The sequence below is a fragment of the Mustela erminea genome, chromosome 5 (assembly GCF_009829155.1).
Source record: "Mustela erminea isolate mMusErm1 chromosome 5, mMusErm1.Pri, whole genome shotgun sequence".
In the NCBI taxonomy this organism is placed as follows: Eukaryota; Metazoa; Chordata; class Mammalia; order Carnivora; family Mustelidae; genus Mustela; species Mustela erminea.
In genome coordinates, this window is record NC_045618.1 from 109,468,093 (window position 1) to 109,486,787 (window position 18,695).

The following is an 18,695-nucleotide window of genomic DNA, read 5'->3' on the forward strand; positions in this document are numbered from 1 at the left end:
CTGATGCTAGATTTTGATGGCACCCACAGCAGGGTTTTCTGAACCAGAGCTGGTCAGGACAGGAGCAAGTGGTCAGCAAAAATTCCTGGATAAACCCAAATCCAGACCTAACTAATGAATAGAAATCATGGGAAGGTGGATATCACTTGTGGTATCAGAGCATGTACAGTCTGTGCAGAAGTGAAAGGGAAAGAGAAGTGTGGGTCAGAAGTGGAGGTCAGTGTAGGGGAAATGCAGCTTATAAGGGCGACAGTGGTGCCCAGTGACACTGGGAGGTAAAAGGATCAGAGTATGTCACCCATACCAAGAAATTTTGGTTTTGCCCTGAGATTAGTGGACAACATTGAAGGTTTAGGCTTTGTCTTTTAGTGAGAGTGACATAAACAGATTTGCATTTTACAGAGTTCCCTCTGACTGTGGGATTGGGTAGCCTGGTGATGGGAGCTGGGTGAGGAGACCTGTCCTAAGTCAGGTGAGAGAGGCTGGTGACTGGAGCTTACCTGCGCACTGAGTTCTGCGCCTTCAGGGATGGAACGATGTGGGTAGAGTTGGGAGCTATTTAGGACGTAAAATCAACAGACCTTGGTGATGGATTGGCCAGACTAGGGGTGAGGAGCCAGTCTTGTCAAAATGTCATCCTCACGCCTGATTTAGGTAAACTGAGTGGAGGATGCTACTGTTGGCAGAGATGGGGGACCCTGGAGACGCAAGCGTTAAGAGTTGGAGACATGATGCGTGAGACGAGTGCAGGGAGGATATCCGTGGGGAAAATTGTGGTGTTGAGCTGGATCTTGAGCTTGAAAGAGAAGTCCAGGCCAGAGATAAAGGTTTGGTACTTGTCATTTAGTGGATAAGATGGTTCAAAGAAGGGGCGCCTGGGTGGCTCAGTGGATTAAGCCTCTGCCTTCGGCTCAGGTCATGATCTCAGGGTCCTGGGATCGAGCCCCACATCAGGCTCTCTGCTCAGCAGGGAGCCTGCTTTCCCCTCTCTCTCTGCCTGCCTCTCTGCCTACTTGTGGTCTCTGTCTCTCTGTCAAATAAATAAATAAAATCTTAAAAAAAAAAAAAAAAAAAGATGGTCCAAAGAATATGTAGAGTGTAAGAAGAGGAAGTGAGGAAGTATTTTTTAGGCATAAAACAGTATTTTGATTGTGAAAAGGAAAATACACATAGAACAAAAGGTTTTTATTGCTTTTTACATAAATAAAATGTGGCTGAAGAACCACGCTTGGCTAAACACACTGTCGTACACAGGTTTACGCGTGTATACTCCTCTGTGCGGGTAGACCTTCTAGTGAGCATCAGCAAGGTGCCTGTAGTGGGCTGCATGAAACATTAACCATCGACAGTAAAAATCCCTTTCCTTAATACTTCCTGGAAAATATGTTAGTCCTAAAGCAAATACCAGGCCTAAGGATGCTGCCCAGTATGTTAAAAAGGAAAAAATCTGAATCCCATGTAAATACTGTGATGAAACTAGCAACACAGAAAACTCTGATGTTTTCTCATTTCTCTTGTTTTTTTCCATAGATACATATGGAAAGCTCTTCCTTCTCAATTCTGTGGGTCAAGAGATGTCCCGCTGTAAGACGTCCATTCGACGTGGTCAGCCCAATCCTGTCTACAAGGAGACCTTTGTTTTCCAGGTGGCCCTCTTTCAGCTCTCTGATGTCACATTGATGATTTCCATTTATAACAGGCGTACTATGAAGCGTAAAGAGATGATCGGTTGGATTGCTCTGGGCCAAAACAGTAGCGGAGAAGAGGAACAAGACCATTGGGAGGAAATGAAGGAAACCAAAGGGCAGCAAATATGCAGATGGCACACCTTGCTCGAATCCTAGTTTTGGCAGCAGGATTTGCATGTGACATCTGCCCCGGCGACCAGTGTTGCGACCAGTGTTTTGACCACTGATACCAACTCAGCACAGGCTGGTAGGCATTTTAAAGACAGGCTTACAATTAGAGTCTACTAAGCACTGGGACATTCCGGGCAGGATCATTTGGGTCTCTCAAAGGTTTGGTTTGGATTCAGATATTATAATTAAAAAATATATATATATATACATGGTCAAGTGTACTTTATGGAAAATTAACCATAGTGGAGAACAGTGATAATGAGTTAATTTGTATTAATAGATTATTGAGTCTGGGTTCAACCTGTGGAATGAAGCTTCTTGCTGTTTCTGTTTGTTTGAAGAGTAACCTGAGATCACAAGGGAGCTGGTGAATCTCACTATTTGTAACCAGGTATGTGTATGAATCAGAATTTTGTTAATATGGTGCCCAAACCTCCCCACTATGGAAATGAATCTCATACCAAGGCTCATAAGAGAGTATAACTATCATCCATAAGCCCCTTTTTGCATTTTTCTATGAACAAAACTCTTCATTTATTTACTTAAAAATAAATGTTATAAACTCATACTTACAAAACAAATTTGTATTCATTAAATACCTTTCTTTATCTCGCTTACATATTGTGGTTTCCTGTGAGATTTGATTAGATGAATCATGTTTGAAGGTAAAACAGAGTTGAAAAACACTGTTGAAAGACATCTTGTCTCCTTTTAATATGTAAGATTTCCAACTTGTAATTTTCAAGGTTTTTATGCTATTTTTCCTCACCTAATAAATTCTTACAGAATTAGAAGAAACAAACAAAAAACACCTACTTAAGTCATGGATTTGTTGATTTTCTAAATTGAGAGTTCTCCTTTAGATTGTACTTTTTCTATATTCACTGATATATACTCATAAATATATTTTGAATGTACACTTGCATGTAAACCATATTCTTTTTTATGCAGTTATTTTCCATCACTAGAGCATAGTAAATTATATACAATATGTCCTTAATAAATGTTGATTTAACTGACTCTTAGAAATGAAAATGTTATAATACCTATGAATGAAGAAATATTTTCGGCTTGTATGAAATGACACCAAGTTCTTTCTTTATTTTTTTCTTTTCTTTTTTTTTTTCTGAGCATTTGAAGTGCCTATAATTGTCATTTTCCATGACATTTGCAGCAGCCTATATTAGTCACTACTTGCATTCTGGGCATGTGCCATTCAGAGCACTGATCTTGTACGGTGATAAGCATGAAATTGTATCTCTGACTGACTTTTACATATTTGTGCCGTGCATGTTTATTTTTCTTTTGCTTACCTGTGAGTCCTTAATAATAATTACCTGAAATTGTCAGTGAAAAAAAAAAAAAAGATGGGAAAGGAATGTGTGTCCATCTAACACTGTGCCTAATGTGCAGCTCTTCTGAGCAATTGCTCAGTCACTTATTTTTAGCTTTTATGTTTCATTGTTGACTTTTTGCTGTCTGTGGGAAGAGTGATAGCTAGTGATGGATGTATACAGTTAAAAACACAGAACTCCTCCTCAGCTCTGCATTTGACAGATTGTAGACGTAGGCTGTAACACTTGAAGAACATATTTATTCCTTACCGTGCAATGTGTAATGGTTATCCTGACAAGAAGAGACTAGGGCATAGGATAATTCTTCTGTGATTTCAAGTACCCAATTTTGAAAGAAGTGACTTCCTATGGAAGTATCAGAATTAGCAAAATAAATTAATATCTTAATTTCTTTTTGGGTCATGGGAGTTTCATCTATAGCACTGCTCAGTTATTGGGAATAAGTAATAAAAACCATGTTCCTTTGGGTTTTTACCCTACCTTTCTTTGGAAGACCTCAAAGTGCTTTTCCAACATTATATCCATTAACTGCTGAGTGGTCTTTGCAGTGTGGCTGTGTCATTGAGTAGAACTGAGTGCAATTGATTAAGTAGCGGCACAAAGAATTGGCTTTTCACATCCCTTACCCTCTTTATGTGCTTGTGTTTAAAGGGAAGTAGAGCAGCCTTGTTATGCTTTCCTTTATGCAGTAACATAAAAGCAGCATTCACTTTAAAATTTACATTTGAAAAAAAAACCTGCACATATTGTACTGACCATCCTGGATTTTTTTCCCCCTCGTATTTTCCTGCCCTATGTTTTGCTACATCCCTTGTCGTATGCGCCTAGTCATCACCTATGCTCCATTTTCTGCTGCTTTAATCCACCCATTTTTTAGGGTTTTCTGCTGGTACAGTGAAGCTATCCTTGTGGGTTTTATCTGTTTTCCAGTAGTCTGCTTATGAGACTGTTACAGGAATGTGCAGATTTTAAGGAACGAGATGCCTGAAAAGCATTTTTAATTTTTGTATAATTTTACTATGTTGGTGCTATTCACCACGTAGGATGCATGTACATCTTGAATATACAGCAATCTGAAGCGGACTGTATAAATATAAAATGCTAATGATAAGATACATTAAAATATGAGGCTGAATTTTTTTTTTACATTGATTTGAAATTCTGGTTTAGTAAGATCTTTTGATTTTGTACATTTCAGCTCCCTTTATTTGCTTGGCAACGTCTAGACACAATGCACTCAGCATGTTTTTCTTTTCACTGGAGCTCTTACATCTACATTTGCTTCTTAAGAGAGTTATGAAAGATAATTAGTTGGTTCGGCGGTAAAAAAGCTCCTTTTGCCTATTTTATCTAGCTAATAATTAACATCTCACAGAGACATTTGAAATGGAAGAAGCGCCAGTATTTGTTGCATGAGTAGTTCCTTCCGTGATTTTTCCTAAAGATAGTGCTTTTTAAATAATATTGTATGTAGAGGGTGAATGAAGCACTAGGTTTATGGAAATCTGCTTTGTAGTGTGTCTTCTTTCAGGGCATTAATTTACACTGAATTGAGAAGTGCTGGTTTCGCCAATCACGGTGGTGGCCCTTGTGCTCCCTGCTCCCTTCTGACTATTGTTGAATTTGTAAATGGGCCATTCACCAGGCAGCCAGGCATCTGCTCTTGCTCCTCTCTCCTTCACTGGCGCCCTGTGTGATGCACAGTTGTTTGGGACCCTGTTTTTGCTGATGTAGCATAGCTGTGGAGGGAGGTCTTGCCTCCCTTAACAGTAGGAGAACTTGTACCACTGTCGGATGTATTACGCTTGGCATCCACCTGTACAAAGTTCAAGAAAGAATCCTAACTGTGACTGCGAGGGGGCAAACAGAATATGCTACTGTGCTCTCATTCCCTCTCAGCACTGGGCCCTCTGCTCCTTCTTCAATAATAGTGACGGACTGAGCTTGAACGCTGATGTCCTGTGTGGTACGAGATGCTGCAGGGAGAACTTCCCCTATGCCTACGCAGCACAGGGGCTTTCACAGTATTTTACAAATTGTTGGCACCTCTCAGTCAGTCTTGGTGCTCTATCTTGTGGTTGTAGTAGATGGTCTCATCTGAGAACCAAAATGCCTTTCTTTTCAAGTAACGCATCATTTAAGTTGAAACTAACCATCAGGTTATGCGAAAGTGCTCCTCTGATGGCCACTGAGTTTAGGAAACTGATGGTTCACAGCACAGACGTTGAGCCGTGGAGCTCCCGAAAGCTGGACTATCCTCTTGAAGCACAGAACTTAGTATGTTAAGATCAGAAAAGTGATAGAAGAGGATTATTTGTAGATGACATAAAACCAAATGGAGATACATGCTTTAACAATAAACAGGGCAGAAAACACAATGCAGTGTCTCCTCTTACATTAAGGGAACTGTGGCCAAAGTGCATCCTATTCTGTTTGATCCACAGCAAGAACAAATGATAGATAATCCTGAAATGACAAAAATATCAAAAATCATTCATTTGTTCCAAAAAGGAAAGCTAGGCAGAACTATTAAAACAAACAAACAAACAAACAAACAAAAAATCATATAGCATGTATATAGAAGAGGTCAAGAATAAATAAATATTGCCAGATCCCTTCAGCCTCCACTGGCATATATTCAGGAAGAGTGAAATAACAAACCAAAACACATTTCAGGTTAACTAGCTATTATTTTTTCACAACTTGTAGAATTCTGGAAAATACTTACCGATGAGGGAAGTGAGACCCATCTAGTTTGATGAAGTTAGCAAAGGCTAGTCTCCCCTGGGTTTGGATGAAACTTCACTAGCTGTGTGGCCTTTAAGAAAATTATTTACCCAGTCTGTGTCCCTGACACTTCAACTGGAAAATGGAAGTTATACCTACCTCATCAAGTTTTTAAAGGACAATAACAGCATTGAGCCTGACCTATAATAAGCATTCAATCCCCCTTCCACCATACTCAATCAAGAATAAAGCCTTTAAATTTGTTTCTCTGCCTAGTGGAAATAAGAGTAACATTAGAGAGAGACTATAAACAGTTCTTAGATACTATGAAAAGGGTAGATTCATAAAGCTGGTCTGAATTTTTAAAGAAAAAGAAGGCTTATGGGATAACCTAAAAAGAGATGAGCCTGGTATATTGAGTCTTAATAAAACCCAAATGAGATACAATAACCAAATCTTCATCTTTCACCCCCTTACTCTGGGGGGGATGGAAAACCTTGGTGCTTGTGTACATGTCTTGCTAAATCAGACACAAAGCACTTTTCAACTCCAGCTCTTCTCTACAATTCAGTATGGGCAGAGCACCATATACCCATCCAAAGAGTTGGTAAGGTGACAGCTTGAGTACCTATTTCAACTTTGATATGAAAAAGAAAAAAAAAATGGTGTGGCAATTTGCTGATACTCATTTAAAGATGGACAATTTTTTAGCCTATGCTTATATATCCATATTATATCTTCATAGGCAGATTTTCAAAGCTGATCTAATGCAGCTATCAAAACTCATCTAACTGTTTAATTGGAAAGTTCTTTTCAGGACCAATTACTAATCAGCGTTTCCCTTAGGAGATCACAATGAAAGGAATTCTATTAGAATTCATACTAACTCCTTTTTGAAAGGGTTTTAAAGGGTGAATTGTTGATGTAATAGAAAGCATGTTGAGTTGCTCTCAAGTGTTCAGATCGTGAGTAAAAGGGAGAGTTTCCTGAGAATTTAGAAAAACTTTTGTGGACATTTGATCTGCAGAAATGGTTGGGAACAAACCACCTCAAGTTTAAGGGTAACCAAGTGCCAAGAACCAGTCATGCACTACTTGCTCTTTTAAACTGAATGTGATTCTGAGATGGGGAAGTATGAGCCTACCTTCCCAATATTGCCAGATTGCCACAGTGCTTACTCAGGTTCTGGGATTTCTAATTAAGGAGAAATGGAGAAACTGGAGAAGAATCACTTAGCTTAGGGTTTTGTTTTTTTGTTTTTGTTTTATTTTTTGGAATAATTCAGCATGTAGGGAAGTTACAGGGGATGGATGGGAGTTCAAAGCTGTAGAGTGATTTCTAGGAACAGTAACCCAGAAAATGAAGAACTCTTATTGGGGTATGATTCCTTCTCTTCTCGGTCACGTGGACAGATTCAGAGCTTCCACCAAATCAAGCCACAAGAGTTTAACTTAAATATAAGAAGGAGGATATGAAGGTTGTTTTGCATTAATTCAAGATGTATTCATTTGATTTATTTGGGTGTAGCACCAGGATATTTGGGATAGTACAGGACTTAAAATCTTTTTTTTTTTTTTTCAACTTTTTGGAGTGGTGTGATTACACATTGAAGCGGTTGAAGCAATTAGTCATCGTGATAAAAACAATGTTTATCAACAGTTGTTCAGTTGATCCGATCATGTGCTGTAAGAAGCAGAGTTCCTTGTTATGGGTTATTGTTGGAAGGAGGCGAGATGTATTGGCTGAATGCATTGGAGAGAGTGTCTAAGAAGCTGGGACCTAGAGTGGGCGATAGTCATGCTGGAGGGGGACTCATCCAGGGAGAGCACAGAAGCATCTTGGGAAAGCTTTTAAGATAGAAGCCTCTGTGTGGAGTGTGGGTTCTGTCTAAAGGAGAAAAGGAGGGCACCCAGAAAGATAGTCTTTTTAAAGTTCCTTCTAAGTCTAATATTTTGTATATGACCTGCAAACAGAATCAACAATACCAATACTCTAGGCCTGTCCTCTTGCCCTTTGGACACTGATTCCACACTGATCTTTCTCTGCATCATATAAGACTTGTCTGGGGAGTTCCCATTTGGGCTTTGTTTAGGTGACTTTGGGGATGCCTGCAGGCTCTGGGTGAGTTTCCTCTCCTGTGGTGTTTTTGTTTCCCCTGGGTCTCAAAGCAGTATCCTAGACACAGACAATAATCTGCTGTATTTATAGCCACTGTGGAACCTGTAAAACAGCTTGAGGCTTTCTAGAACAACCTCAGAGGCAGTCATGGAAGCCTGTGGACATGTCCTAGAATAAACCACCCCCAAATGTTGCTACCTGCTCTCCCTTGGTCACTGATGCTGCCTTAAGCTGTCTCCATGGGAGTTTTTACTTCAAGCCTTTGAGCAACTATGCTACCTACCAACTCTTCTTTGAGGATGAGAGAAGGCTGCCTGCCCACTGGTACTGCGGTATTTATGTATTATTTCATCTACTTCATTTTCCCCTCAAAATATCTATTTACTATTTTTTAAATTTTTATACAAAATGTATTTCTTCAAAAGATATTGAGTATATTTATCTCAGGCTCTCCACTAGGGACTGGAGAATGGTAGAGGAGTAGAACAGTTTGAGTCCAACAATTGCTTTTATTTCTAAATATTCCATTTTTTTAAAGCTAGATAAACAGTAAGATCTTTTATGGCCCTTTAATTTTTGTCAAATGTATTTCTGTAATGACTTCTTTACTCCCTGTTGAAAGGGAAAGGATTTAAGGAAAGTGGAAGTTATTACTCTGCTTCTGGTTAAGAAATAAATGTACTGTTTATCAGTCTACGCTTCCCTTCAAAATAAATGGATATGTTTTACATCGGAGGGAAGAAATACAGCATTCCATTCCACTAACAAAATGAGTTATAGCTTGAAATAGAGGTTGGATGTTTACTATTTTTCACTTTTATAATTGAACACTGAATAACTTTAATAAAGCAGTAAATGGGTCAGAGCCTGGAATGCTAGGTGTATACAAACTAATGTGATACAGTACCTATAAGCTCCATGTTTTAATAGCTGAAAGGCATTGCTACCTTTTAGTCTTTGAAAGAGTGAACTGGAAACAGCAGCTGCCAGGTAAAGGAGTAAGGGTGTGAAACAAAGGATCCCTGCTTAGCGATCTGTTTCTTTTGATTAACATTTGTCTTAGATATTATATATTAAATATATTAAATATATATTGAGACAACCCTATAAAATGGGTAAAGGTCAATGTTGGGAGTGTCCCTTCCTTGTCAGTTGAACCAGCCTCAAACAATCTAACTCTTACTTTCAATTTTATAATAGAAGAAAAGTAGGAGTTTTTCCAATGGATTTATTGTTTATAATTTTTAACTTCATAGAAACTTATCTTAAATATCACCTAAATATGGGGAGGGTATGTGCTATGGTGAGTGCTGTGAAGTGTAAACTTGGCGATTCACAGATCTGTACCCCTGGGGATAAAAATACATTATATGTTTATAAAAAAAATTTAAAAAATTTTTAAAAATCACCTAAATATGTCTCAACCCATGATTCCAGGTCAGAATCTCTGATGGCCTAAAAATTCTTACTGATGAAAGTCTTTTTGTTTTGCCCAGTTGATGGTCCATAATAAAAAAGGTAACAGCTCTTATTTGATGAAGACCTTGATTTGCGGGAAAAGATATTAAAAGGCTGCCGCTGAAAACTCTGATTGGTGAGGAAGATGTACACTAAAAGAATGATATTTCCATGCAAGCTATTCTGTATACTATGTTCACATTCTGGGGCCACCACTCTCTCTCTAGAGTTTATCAAGTTCCTTATAGATGACACCTTGAGCAAATCTTACTAATTTTGCCATTTCCCCATGGGCCATGATAATCTTCATTAATTCACACCACTACCAAATTGTATTGTGGTCTTTTATTATGCCACCATACTAACCCAGGTGTAGCTCAAAGTTCGTTGTCACGAAAAACAAAATGTTTTCTAGGATTAAAAATTTAATTTTAAGGCAGATTTTAAGTTCGTGAATAAGAAGTTAGTGTTTGTATACTTGACGGTCACAGAGACATTTCTGTAATAGTATTTTGAAATAAGATCTGACCTCTATTTTCATGGAAAAAGGCATAACGGTCTTTGTGATCTACTTGCTTTAAAAAAAAATAGACCTTTTTTGAGCAATTTTAGGTTGAGAGTGAATTTGAGTGGAAACCAGAGTACCTGTGCATACCCTGCCCCCATCCTTACACAGGCTCACCCACTACGGCGCACCCCACCAGAGTGGGTACACTTGTTACTGTGACGGGCTTACCCCAGCACATCATTGCCACCCAAATTCCATGTTTTACATTAGGGTTCACTCCTGGGGTTTCACTACCTTAAAATTTTCCTGTGTTCTGCCTATTCATCCCTCCTCTGGCAACCAGTGATTGTTTTATTGTCTCCGTAGCTTTGCTTTTTCCAGAATGTCCTATGGTTGGAATCATACAGTATGTAGTCTTTTCAGATTGGCTGGTTTCATGTAGTAATATGCATTTAACTTTCTTTCCCGTCTTTTCACAGCTTCACAGTTCATTTCTTTTTTAGCACCGAATAATAATATCCCATTGTCTGGAAGTACTGGTCTGTTCATTATTTACTTGTATTTTTAGTTCTCATTGCTATTGTTCATTTTGTTAACGTGCATGTTCTCGAGGAAACCAGATGGGTTAATCCATACGATACATCAACTGACACGTAGCGACTTCCAGTCCGGCTTGAATTTCACCTCCGTGGTATTGGGCTTGTTTCACCTATGAGGAGAAGATTTGTGGAAAACATGACGTAATTTCACAATTGGAATCTAAGCAGAGAAGGTTCTGAAGGCAATGAGGATAGGATCCCCAAATTTAGCAACTCCGTGGTGTTCTCTGTTGTCGAGCACTGATTTAAATACACATTGATAAAAAGTGCTAATTACGTTATTACTGATTCATGGCAGAAAAGCACCTTCTGTTACTAGTGTATATGACTTTACATTGACCACTGCTGCCAAGAGAAGGGAAGCTCCATGACTGTGTCCTGTCGTAGTCAGTTTTGCAAATGGGCGGCAAGTGGTCCGGAAGCATCTGTAGCACACAGGAGCTCCACATTAGGAACAGGATGACCCATGCAAATGCGGAGGCTGAATGAATGAGTGGTGAATGTCAGAATGATAACACTGATAATCCCACTGGGTGAATGGGAAGACCCGACTAAGGATCAATATCTAGGAAACATTCTGACATTTTCACATGCCCTGACTGCCCTTTGCTTTGTAACTGCGGCAACCTGTGGGACCTGGTGTTGCTGTGGAGCGTAAAGTGTGGTTGCGGAAAGAGTATCAGATTAGATTAAAATTAATGAGCCTATGTTCTATACCAAGTCTTCCCTTAATGAGCTCTAAAGTGAATGTCAAGTCACAAGTTCTCTAAGCCTTCAATTTTGCATTTGTCAGCTGGGAATAGTAATACTCATTTTACTTGTTTTCACCACGTTGTGATAAGAATGAGATTCATTCATTCCTTCATTAATACCACAAACACTCAGAGTTCCCACTATGGACAAGGACCACAGGTATGACCATGCAATAGATGGAAACACCCTTTGCAGAACTGAGAGTTTTTGAAGCCCATGAGATAGTTTCTTATTTTTATTTTAAGGTTAAATCAGCTCTTTATGTCAATATATCAAAGTAATTGACACTTTTAGATCTCTGCCAATCATCGAGCTATATTCGTAGAATGTCAGTTATTTGACTAAAAGTTACAGTCAGAATAGTCTTTAGCCATTCAGTCTCTGAGAAGCTAGGAATAAAGTATTAGGTTCGGATTCTTCTGTTCAGACATGCGGACCACAGAACAAATTGCAAATCCATCTTTTTGGCAGGCTTGCCAATCTTTGAGTTGAATGCGGACCTTTCTTCTTTAGAACAATTTAACTTTGAGTGCAGGGAAAGCATTAAGTTGGATAGCATTTGTTTTCACAAAATAGAATTTGAATACAGTATTTGGAAAGACGCTTCCCCCACTAAAAAAGGTCCTTCAGTCTATTATATTTCTCTTGGAGAATTAGACTTCTCCAGCTTTCCCCTCTGCAGTGACTTTCCTCACCCACATAATCATTTTCTTCCTAAATACCATTTATCATCTCCCAGGGAAAAAAAAATGTAAGGATTTAAAAAAAACATTTTCAAGGTACATCCAAGATTTCATAGCAATATTTGGTGTTCACAGTGCGAGATAAATCTGACTCTCGATTTTTTTTGGTCTTCATATGGCATCCGAAACAGTTGTTCACATTCACACATTTATGTTTCACCATATGCATACTGTGTGCAGCTCTGTTGTTTTAAAATATTTTATTGGTTTTCCTTTAAATCTCAACTTTTGATGGGTGTCCTTGAAGAACTTGCATGCAAAAAAAAAAAAAAGTAAATGTGAATGATTCATTCATTTTGAACATACGTAGCTATTTTGGGGAGATTTTACCCTACATGGAGCACACTGTTCTCAGCAGGGAGTGAAGTTTGTACTTCTGTTCAACTCACAGCTGGATGCTGGAGATGTATTAATATTGTTAGCATGTGCCTTTTCTATCTCGTGTTTCCTCTAATGAGTTAACTGGAATCAACTGTCCTGAGTTTTCGGTGGTTGTGAATGGCGGTCAATAGTTTTATGGTTTTCACTTGTGGGGACAATTTAGCATAATGTGGCTTAAAATCTGGTCTTCCTTTAGATTTAGAAGGCAGAAGGAGGCTTCCATGGGCAAATTCATTCTTCCAGGGCAGACTTGTTAGTTGTAAGATAGGAGCTGCCCCAAATCAGTCCCATTACTTAATGGGCAATTCTAGATCTGGCTGCTGTCATATTTTCTCCTCCAAAGTTTTCTACAAGAGATGAAATCCCTGGGTGGTCCAGAATTTCAAGAGAGAAATGAGAAGTATTTTCTCCTCCAAACAGTCGAACTCTCCTATTAGAAGCTCCTGAAATCTTCAGAACATTCCATGTAGGTGTCCCTGTGTTCCTCACTGTATGACTTATTGACTTACAGTGTCTTCTATTTAAGAGACATGAATGTATCTCCAGCTGTCACCAAAACAAACAGCTATAGAATGTAATGACCTACCCATTTCTAAAATTACTTCTATTGATGAATAATTAGTGCATAGGAAGAGGTTTGGAAATTTTTAAATTGTTAAACTTAAAAACTAGAGTACCTTTCTACCTTTTGTAATATTCATGATTTCATAACAGTGGTTTTAATGTACTGTATTGTTATGTCTTGTGCTCTAACTGGCCAGGATATATTTACTAATGTCCATACTCTTGGGATAGAAACACCCTTGAAAATATGTTAGAAAATATAAAATTGTTTACCTGTAATAAAAGAATAGGTTTGTGACTAGAAGAATTACTGTTTTTCTTGTACAAATAATGCTTAAAGCAGATGTTCTGTCTTAACAGTGGTGTTGGAAGCATATTTTATGCAGCCTAAAAACGATTTCTGTATTAGATATTTAAATGCATGAGGATAAATTCGAATTGCTTTTTGTTTAAATCAGAAACATAGAAGTATTAGCCCCAGTTTGTACAAAATGTCTGCTGCAACTGAACTCAATGATAGTTCAAATCTGAAAATCATTCTAATTTTGTAAAACTGCTGCTACTGGTTTTATCAATAAAGTTTAAGCAGATGGCTTATATGTATACGTGTGAAATTTTTTTATGCTAAAAAAAGATACAGTTTTGCAGCATCAACATGCAAATTTTATGGGTCTGAATGATATTGCTTCTTTTAGTATATACAGAAACCATTAACTCCAAAACCATGCCAACTGCAGGTATGTATATTAGGGTGATGAGTGTTACATTTATGACCCCTATAATTTACTTTGGTTTTAGGATGCTCAAGGCCTTTATGTTGAACCCATGCATGAATCAACATGGTTCAACTCAAATGTTAAAGTGTGGAATATTGGGTAAGTAAGGAGTTACATATACATAAAGATCACCTGAAATAATTAAATGGCATCTGAAGAGGATTCTGAGAAGACAAAAATGTAGGTATTTCTTACAAAGGGGTAGGTATTTGTTCATCAGAGAGACTTTGGTCTGGAGTCCTGGCCCTCTGTGTATATCCAGTTGGAACAGGTTTCCAAGGCTCTGAGGCAGCGAGCTAGAATACAAGGGCAGGGCTGTCATGGTCAGACCTCCATTGCAGTAAACACATCATTGACATCCCCAAACAAACAAGTCTCTAGATGTTTCCGGGAAAATCTTTTTACCATCCTTGCATGTTGTATTAGTTGACATAATTAATGCTACTTGTTATAATAAACAACTCTTAGTGTCAGTGAGTCTGTGTAAGACCAGTTTATTTCTCACCAAGACTTTTTCGTCATGCAGCTTTCTTTCTTAGCAGCATCTCAGGGACTGAGATGAGGGTCATCCCAGAGTCCTTGGGGCCTCTGAAGGAGTAGATGGCCGGGCAAATGGAGGAGGAAGAAAAAGCAGGAGAATCAAAGGTACAGTTAAGGGACCCGTGTTCGAGGCAGTGATCACCACATCTGTCTAAACTCCTTTGGTCAGAATGAGTCACATGGGTCCACCTATGGTTAGGAAGGCTGGGGATTGTAGTTTATCTGTATGTACAGCAAAATGAATCCTTTTGGTGGGAAACTCCTACACATGAGCACACACATTTTTTTTTTCCTTTTTAAAAAACTGTCTTATGTCAAATGTTGTAGGAGTGGCAATTATCTAAGGAAAACCTGTGAACCATCAGCTCATTTGTTGTTCAGCTTTTCCTAATCCATGGTGGCTCTGGAGCACTGTGGGCTGGCTGAGGATTTTAGTTGCGCACACTAGTCATCTAGAGCATTTTGACACTGTTCAAGGGCAATTTTGCAAATAGAGATCGCTTGAACTGACATTTCCAGAGCCACAGGGTAGAGCTTGAGCTCACAGCCCTGAGTATGGAGGAGCATTTCTACATGGGTATGTGCACTACATACATATGTAACCTGTTAAAAACACCAAAGCAAGGGGCGCCTGGGTGGCTCAGTGGGTTAAAGCCTCTGCCTTTGGCTCAGGTCATGATCCCAGGGTCCTGGGATGGAGCCCCTCTGCTCAGCAGGGAGCCTGCTTCTCTGCCTGCCTGTCTGCCTACTTGTGATCTCTCTCTCTCTGTCAAATAAATAAATTAAAAAACAAAACAAAACTAAATTCTTAAAAAAAAAAGCACCAAAGCAAGTCATATGAAATTGTGAGCAGAATATTGCAGAGGGAATAGAGTTTTAAAGTAAATCATCTGCAGAACTAAAAACTTGACAAACGATTATTTCTGACATTCCTTCAACAGAGATTTACCCATCTTTAAATGTTAATATAATTCAGATGGTCATCCATGACGATGGTTCTTAAAGTCCCTTGTAATATTTTAAAAAATATCTTGAGTGACATTTTATCAATGAATCAAATCACAGTATATGTCTTGTAAACTCCATAGTTTCTTTACAGTTTCTCTAGGGTTCTCTGGGGAAATTCAGAGACATGGCTCAAGAGGAACTTTGGGTGACAGTTTGGAGCTCTGATGAATTTTAATGTACATTCTGCTACATAATGGAACACCTCATTCTTTTTAGCAAACAGATAAGGAGCAGGAGACGGTTAGCATTACATCTGTGGTCGTCTCAAGGAGGGACAAGATTCAAGGGTTGTCTTGAGGTGAGAAGATTACAATTCAGATGGATTCTAAGCTAGACCATATGGTATTTAAATATTTAATTTTAAAATCCAAAATATTTAGTGGAAGATGTGCTCTGATCACTTGCCAGGAGAACTGAAGAATTTATAAAATAGTAACTGCAGACATAAATAGTCCAGTAAAGATTAAACTCATACCTGTGCTCTAGTTCTGGCTTTGCCACCAAGCCATTCTGTGATCTTGAGATTACCCTGACTGTTCCATCAGGTCTTCCAGCATCTATTACTTTTCCTTGAGGTAGTCCCCAGTGAAGAGGGGATTTGACATTTATTTGGTGAGTTATACTGAAAACAGAGAAGGAGGTTTCCTGGTCTCTTCTGATTAACTATACTGTCCATATTGGTCAGGTTAGCTAGCTGCTCTCCTAAGAAGTTATTTTTTGGTGTATTTTTGTTTGTTTTTTATTTTTTTACCTTTAACTTTTGCTCCATAGAGCTAGAGCATGTGATGATAGAGGCTACTTTTTTACCTCAGGTAAAAGAGTATTTTAAGGAAAGATGAAACAAATCAGTTCAGAGGATCACACTTACTTTGGAGGACACAGAGAGAATACAATTAGGAAAATAAATAAAGAACTTTGAGGTAATTTCTCAATGCCTGCAAAATCCAGGTAGAGACATTTATAAGATGCCTCAGGAAGAAAAAGTAGTTGCTCTATCAATATAATGTCTTCTTAAGGACAGAAAACAATTTTCTATATAACAAGATTTTCCCCTCTACTTAAAATAAGGACAGCAACTAGTGGGCTGCCCTCATGGCTGGTGTAAGTTCAATAACTTAAGAGCTACATAGCTCAAGTAGAAACAAGGGACCCTGAGCCAGGCAGGGTGACTCCATCCATTCACAAGTGCCCAAGATCCCATTTATGTTCCAGGCCCTGTGCGCTCCATACTAGAAACACAGTGTTAACAAGGTGGAACTAGCTGGAAAGCTGGTGTGATGACTATTGTGAAACGGGACCAGTAGGATGATTTGGGAATGTAACTAGAAGGCTAATCTAGCCAGTGGGACGCTGTGAAGGAAAGCCACTATGAGGAAGTGGTATTTAAGCTGTGACATGAAAGCTGAGCAGGAGTAAACCAGGTAAAAGGGAGGCACCATAAGGAAGAAGAAAGAACCTGAACAAAATACCTGAGGCAAGTGAGAACCTTCCCCATCCTCAAGGAAAAGAAAAGCTACATGACTGGACCACCCTTGAGGAATAACTGACAAATAAAAGCATAAGATATTTCAAGTGAACCTAGGATGGTTTGATCTTCATTGCTAAAAGATTCCTATAATCAAATTCGTTATTAGCAAAAGGTTATCAGCTTTTTATATCTTCAGGCTAACAAATTGTTAACTCCAAGTTTGGTCAGAGGTGTTAAGCTGGTGCTGGGTGCCTGAGGGAGCAGCGGCCAATGGCCTTTGTAGGGCTACTTCGTGTGGCCCCTTCTGCCCTGCAAAATGTCTGCCTTTGCAGGAGTCAACATGACACGGCACGGCAGCCCTGGCCTGGCTCCAAAGACAGCAACTGTTCTTTTTAATTGATTCCCAGTGGCACTCTCTTCCTTCCAGGCCCTGGTCTGACCCCAAGGGAACAAGGAAGTGGTGTATATCCGTGTTCAATGAGACTCCCTCTCTGAGGGATTCCCTCTCTGGCTTGGACAAGCCTCTTCTGCCAGGTTTGTCCTTTTATCTTGCTCTAATCTGGCTCACTGGCTACCGGGAGCACTTTGATCTTCTCATCATCCCACCCCTCCAAGAATGACAACCCATTGAACACAAACAGCAAAAGGCAATGATAAACAAAACAAACAAACAAACAAACAACAAAAAACAAACAACAAACATGCCTTGAGTGAGATATCAGAAAAAATCCAATCAATCCTTTGGGTGAATTTATACTCAAGTGTAATCAAAACAGGCATACTTTCTTCAGTTTGTGAGAATGACCTTCTTTGTCAAAAGTACTTTCTGGTGGGGCACCTGGGTGGCTCAGTGGGTTAAAGCCTCTGCTTTCGGCTCAGGTCATGGTCCCAGGGTCCTGGGATTGAGCTCCGCATTGGGCTCTCTACTCAGCAGGGAGCCTGCTCCCCCCCCACCTACTTGTGATTTCTGTCAAATAAATAAATAAAATCTTTAAAAAAAAAAGTACTTTCTGTTTCGTATATCTTAGTTTAAAGAAGCTTACATATTAACCTGAAGTTTTAATTAGCCATTGGATCAAATTAAAGACTTCCCACACCATAAAGGGAGTATCTGGGCCCATAGGGTCATTTTTCTGAAATCTTTGGCACTGTACTGGCAGCGATAGCCAGTGAAGGGATGAGACTCTGGTCTGATTTTCATCGATTAGTTCGTCCCTCTTCAAAATCTATCAGCTGTGCAAACCTGAAGACACAAACAGGAACACGCTGGGGAGGAGAGTCCCAGAAGACAAAAGTTCCTGTAGTCTTCATCCCACAAGCCTCATCCCAGGTCACACACACACTCCTCCCTCTCTCCCATTGCTAGGGTCCTGCCCCAAGGCACAGAGCATCCCAGTGGATCTCAGTGTTGAAAACGCACTGATCAGATTCTGCTGCTTCCTCAGCCGCTCCAAGTGCCGTCCCACTCCCATGCCTAAACCCTGTCATCCCAGGGGACACCCCGCTACGGCCGGCCTGCAGCCAGTGACTCTGACTGGGTTGGGAGCGGCCCCCATCACCCGCCCACGTCCACGGGATCAGGGCCCGAAGGCCCGCGCACCGAGCTGCGCCCCTCACCCACCCGCAGCTCCCCAGCTCTCCGGACCTAACTTAGGCGAGGAAAGGACCCTCCTGTTTGGGGCTCTTTGTTGCCCCTCCTCGTTCCAGTTCTCAAACCTAGCTCCCAGCAGCCCCCGCCGGCGCTCCCGACCTGCAGGAAAGTTGCTCCCGAGCTGTGGAGGGGCGTCATTGCCTCCTAGCAACGCTCCTAGCAACCGGGTAACATCTGCTCCCTCTGG

At 39.8% G+C, this 18,695-nt stretch overlaps 1 protein-coding gene across 7 annotated transcripts in view; it reads left to right on the forward strand.

Annotated features, from left to right (window-relative positions):
* SYT16 (synaptotagmin 16) overlaps positions 1-12,117 on the forward strand; it is a 268,943-nt gene extending 256,826 nt beyond the window's left edge. For 6 of the 7 annotated variants that reach the window (XM_032344415.1, XM_032344420.1, XM_032344416.1 and 3 more), the window contains one exon: positions 1,531-12,117. In XM_032344415.1, coding sequence (XP_032200306.1) covers positions 1,531-1,844 — 314 coding nt within the window. In that variant the 3' untranslated portion in view covers positions 1,845-12,117. The remainder of the gene's footprint in view (positions 1-1,530) is intronic. The other variant, XM_032344419.1, reaches the window with a different exon arrangement.
* Positions 12,118-18,695: the final 6,578 nt, after the last annotated feature.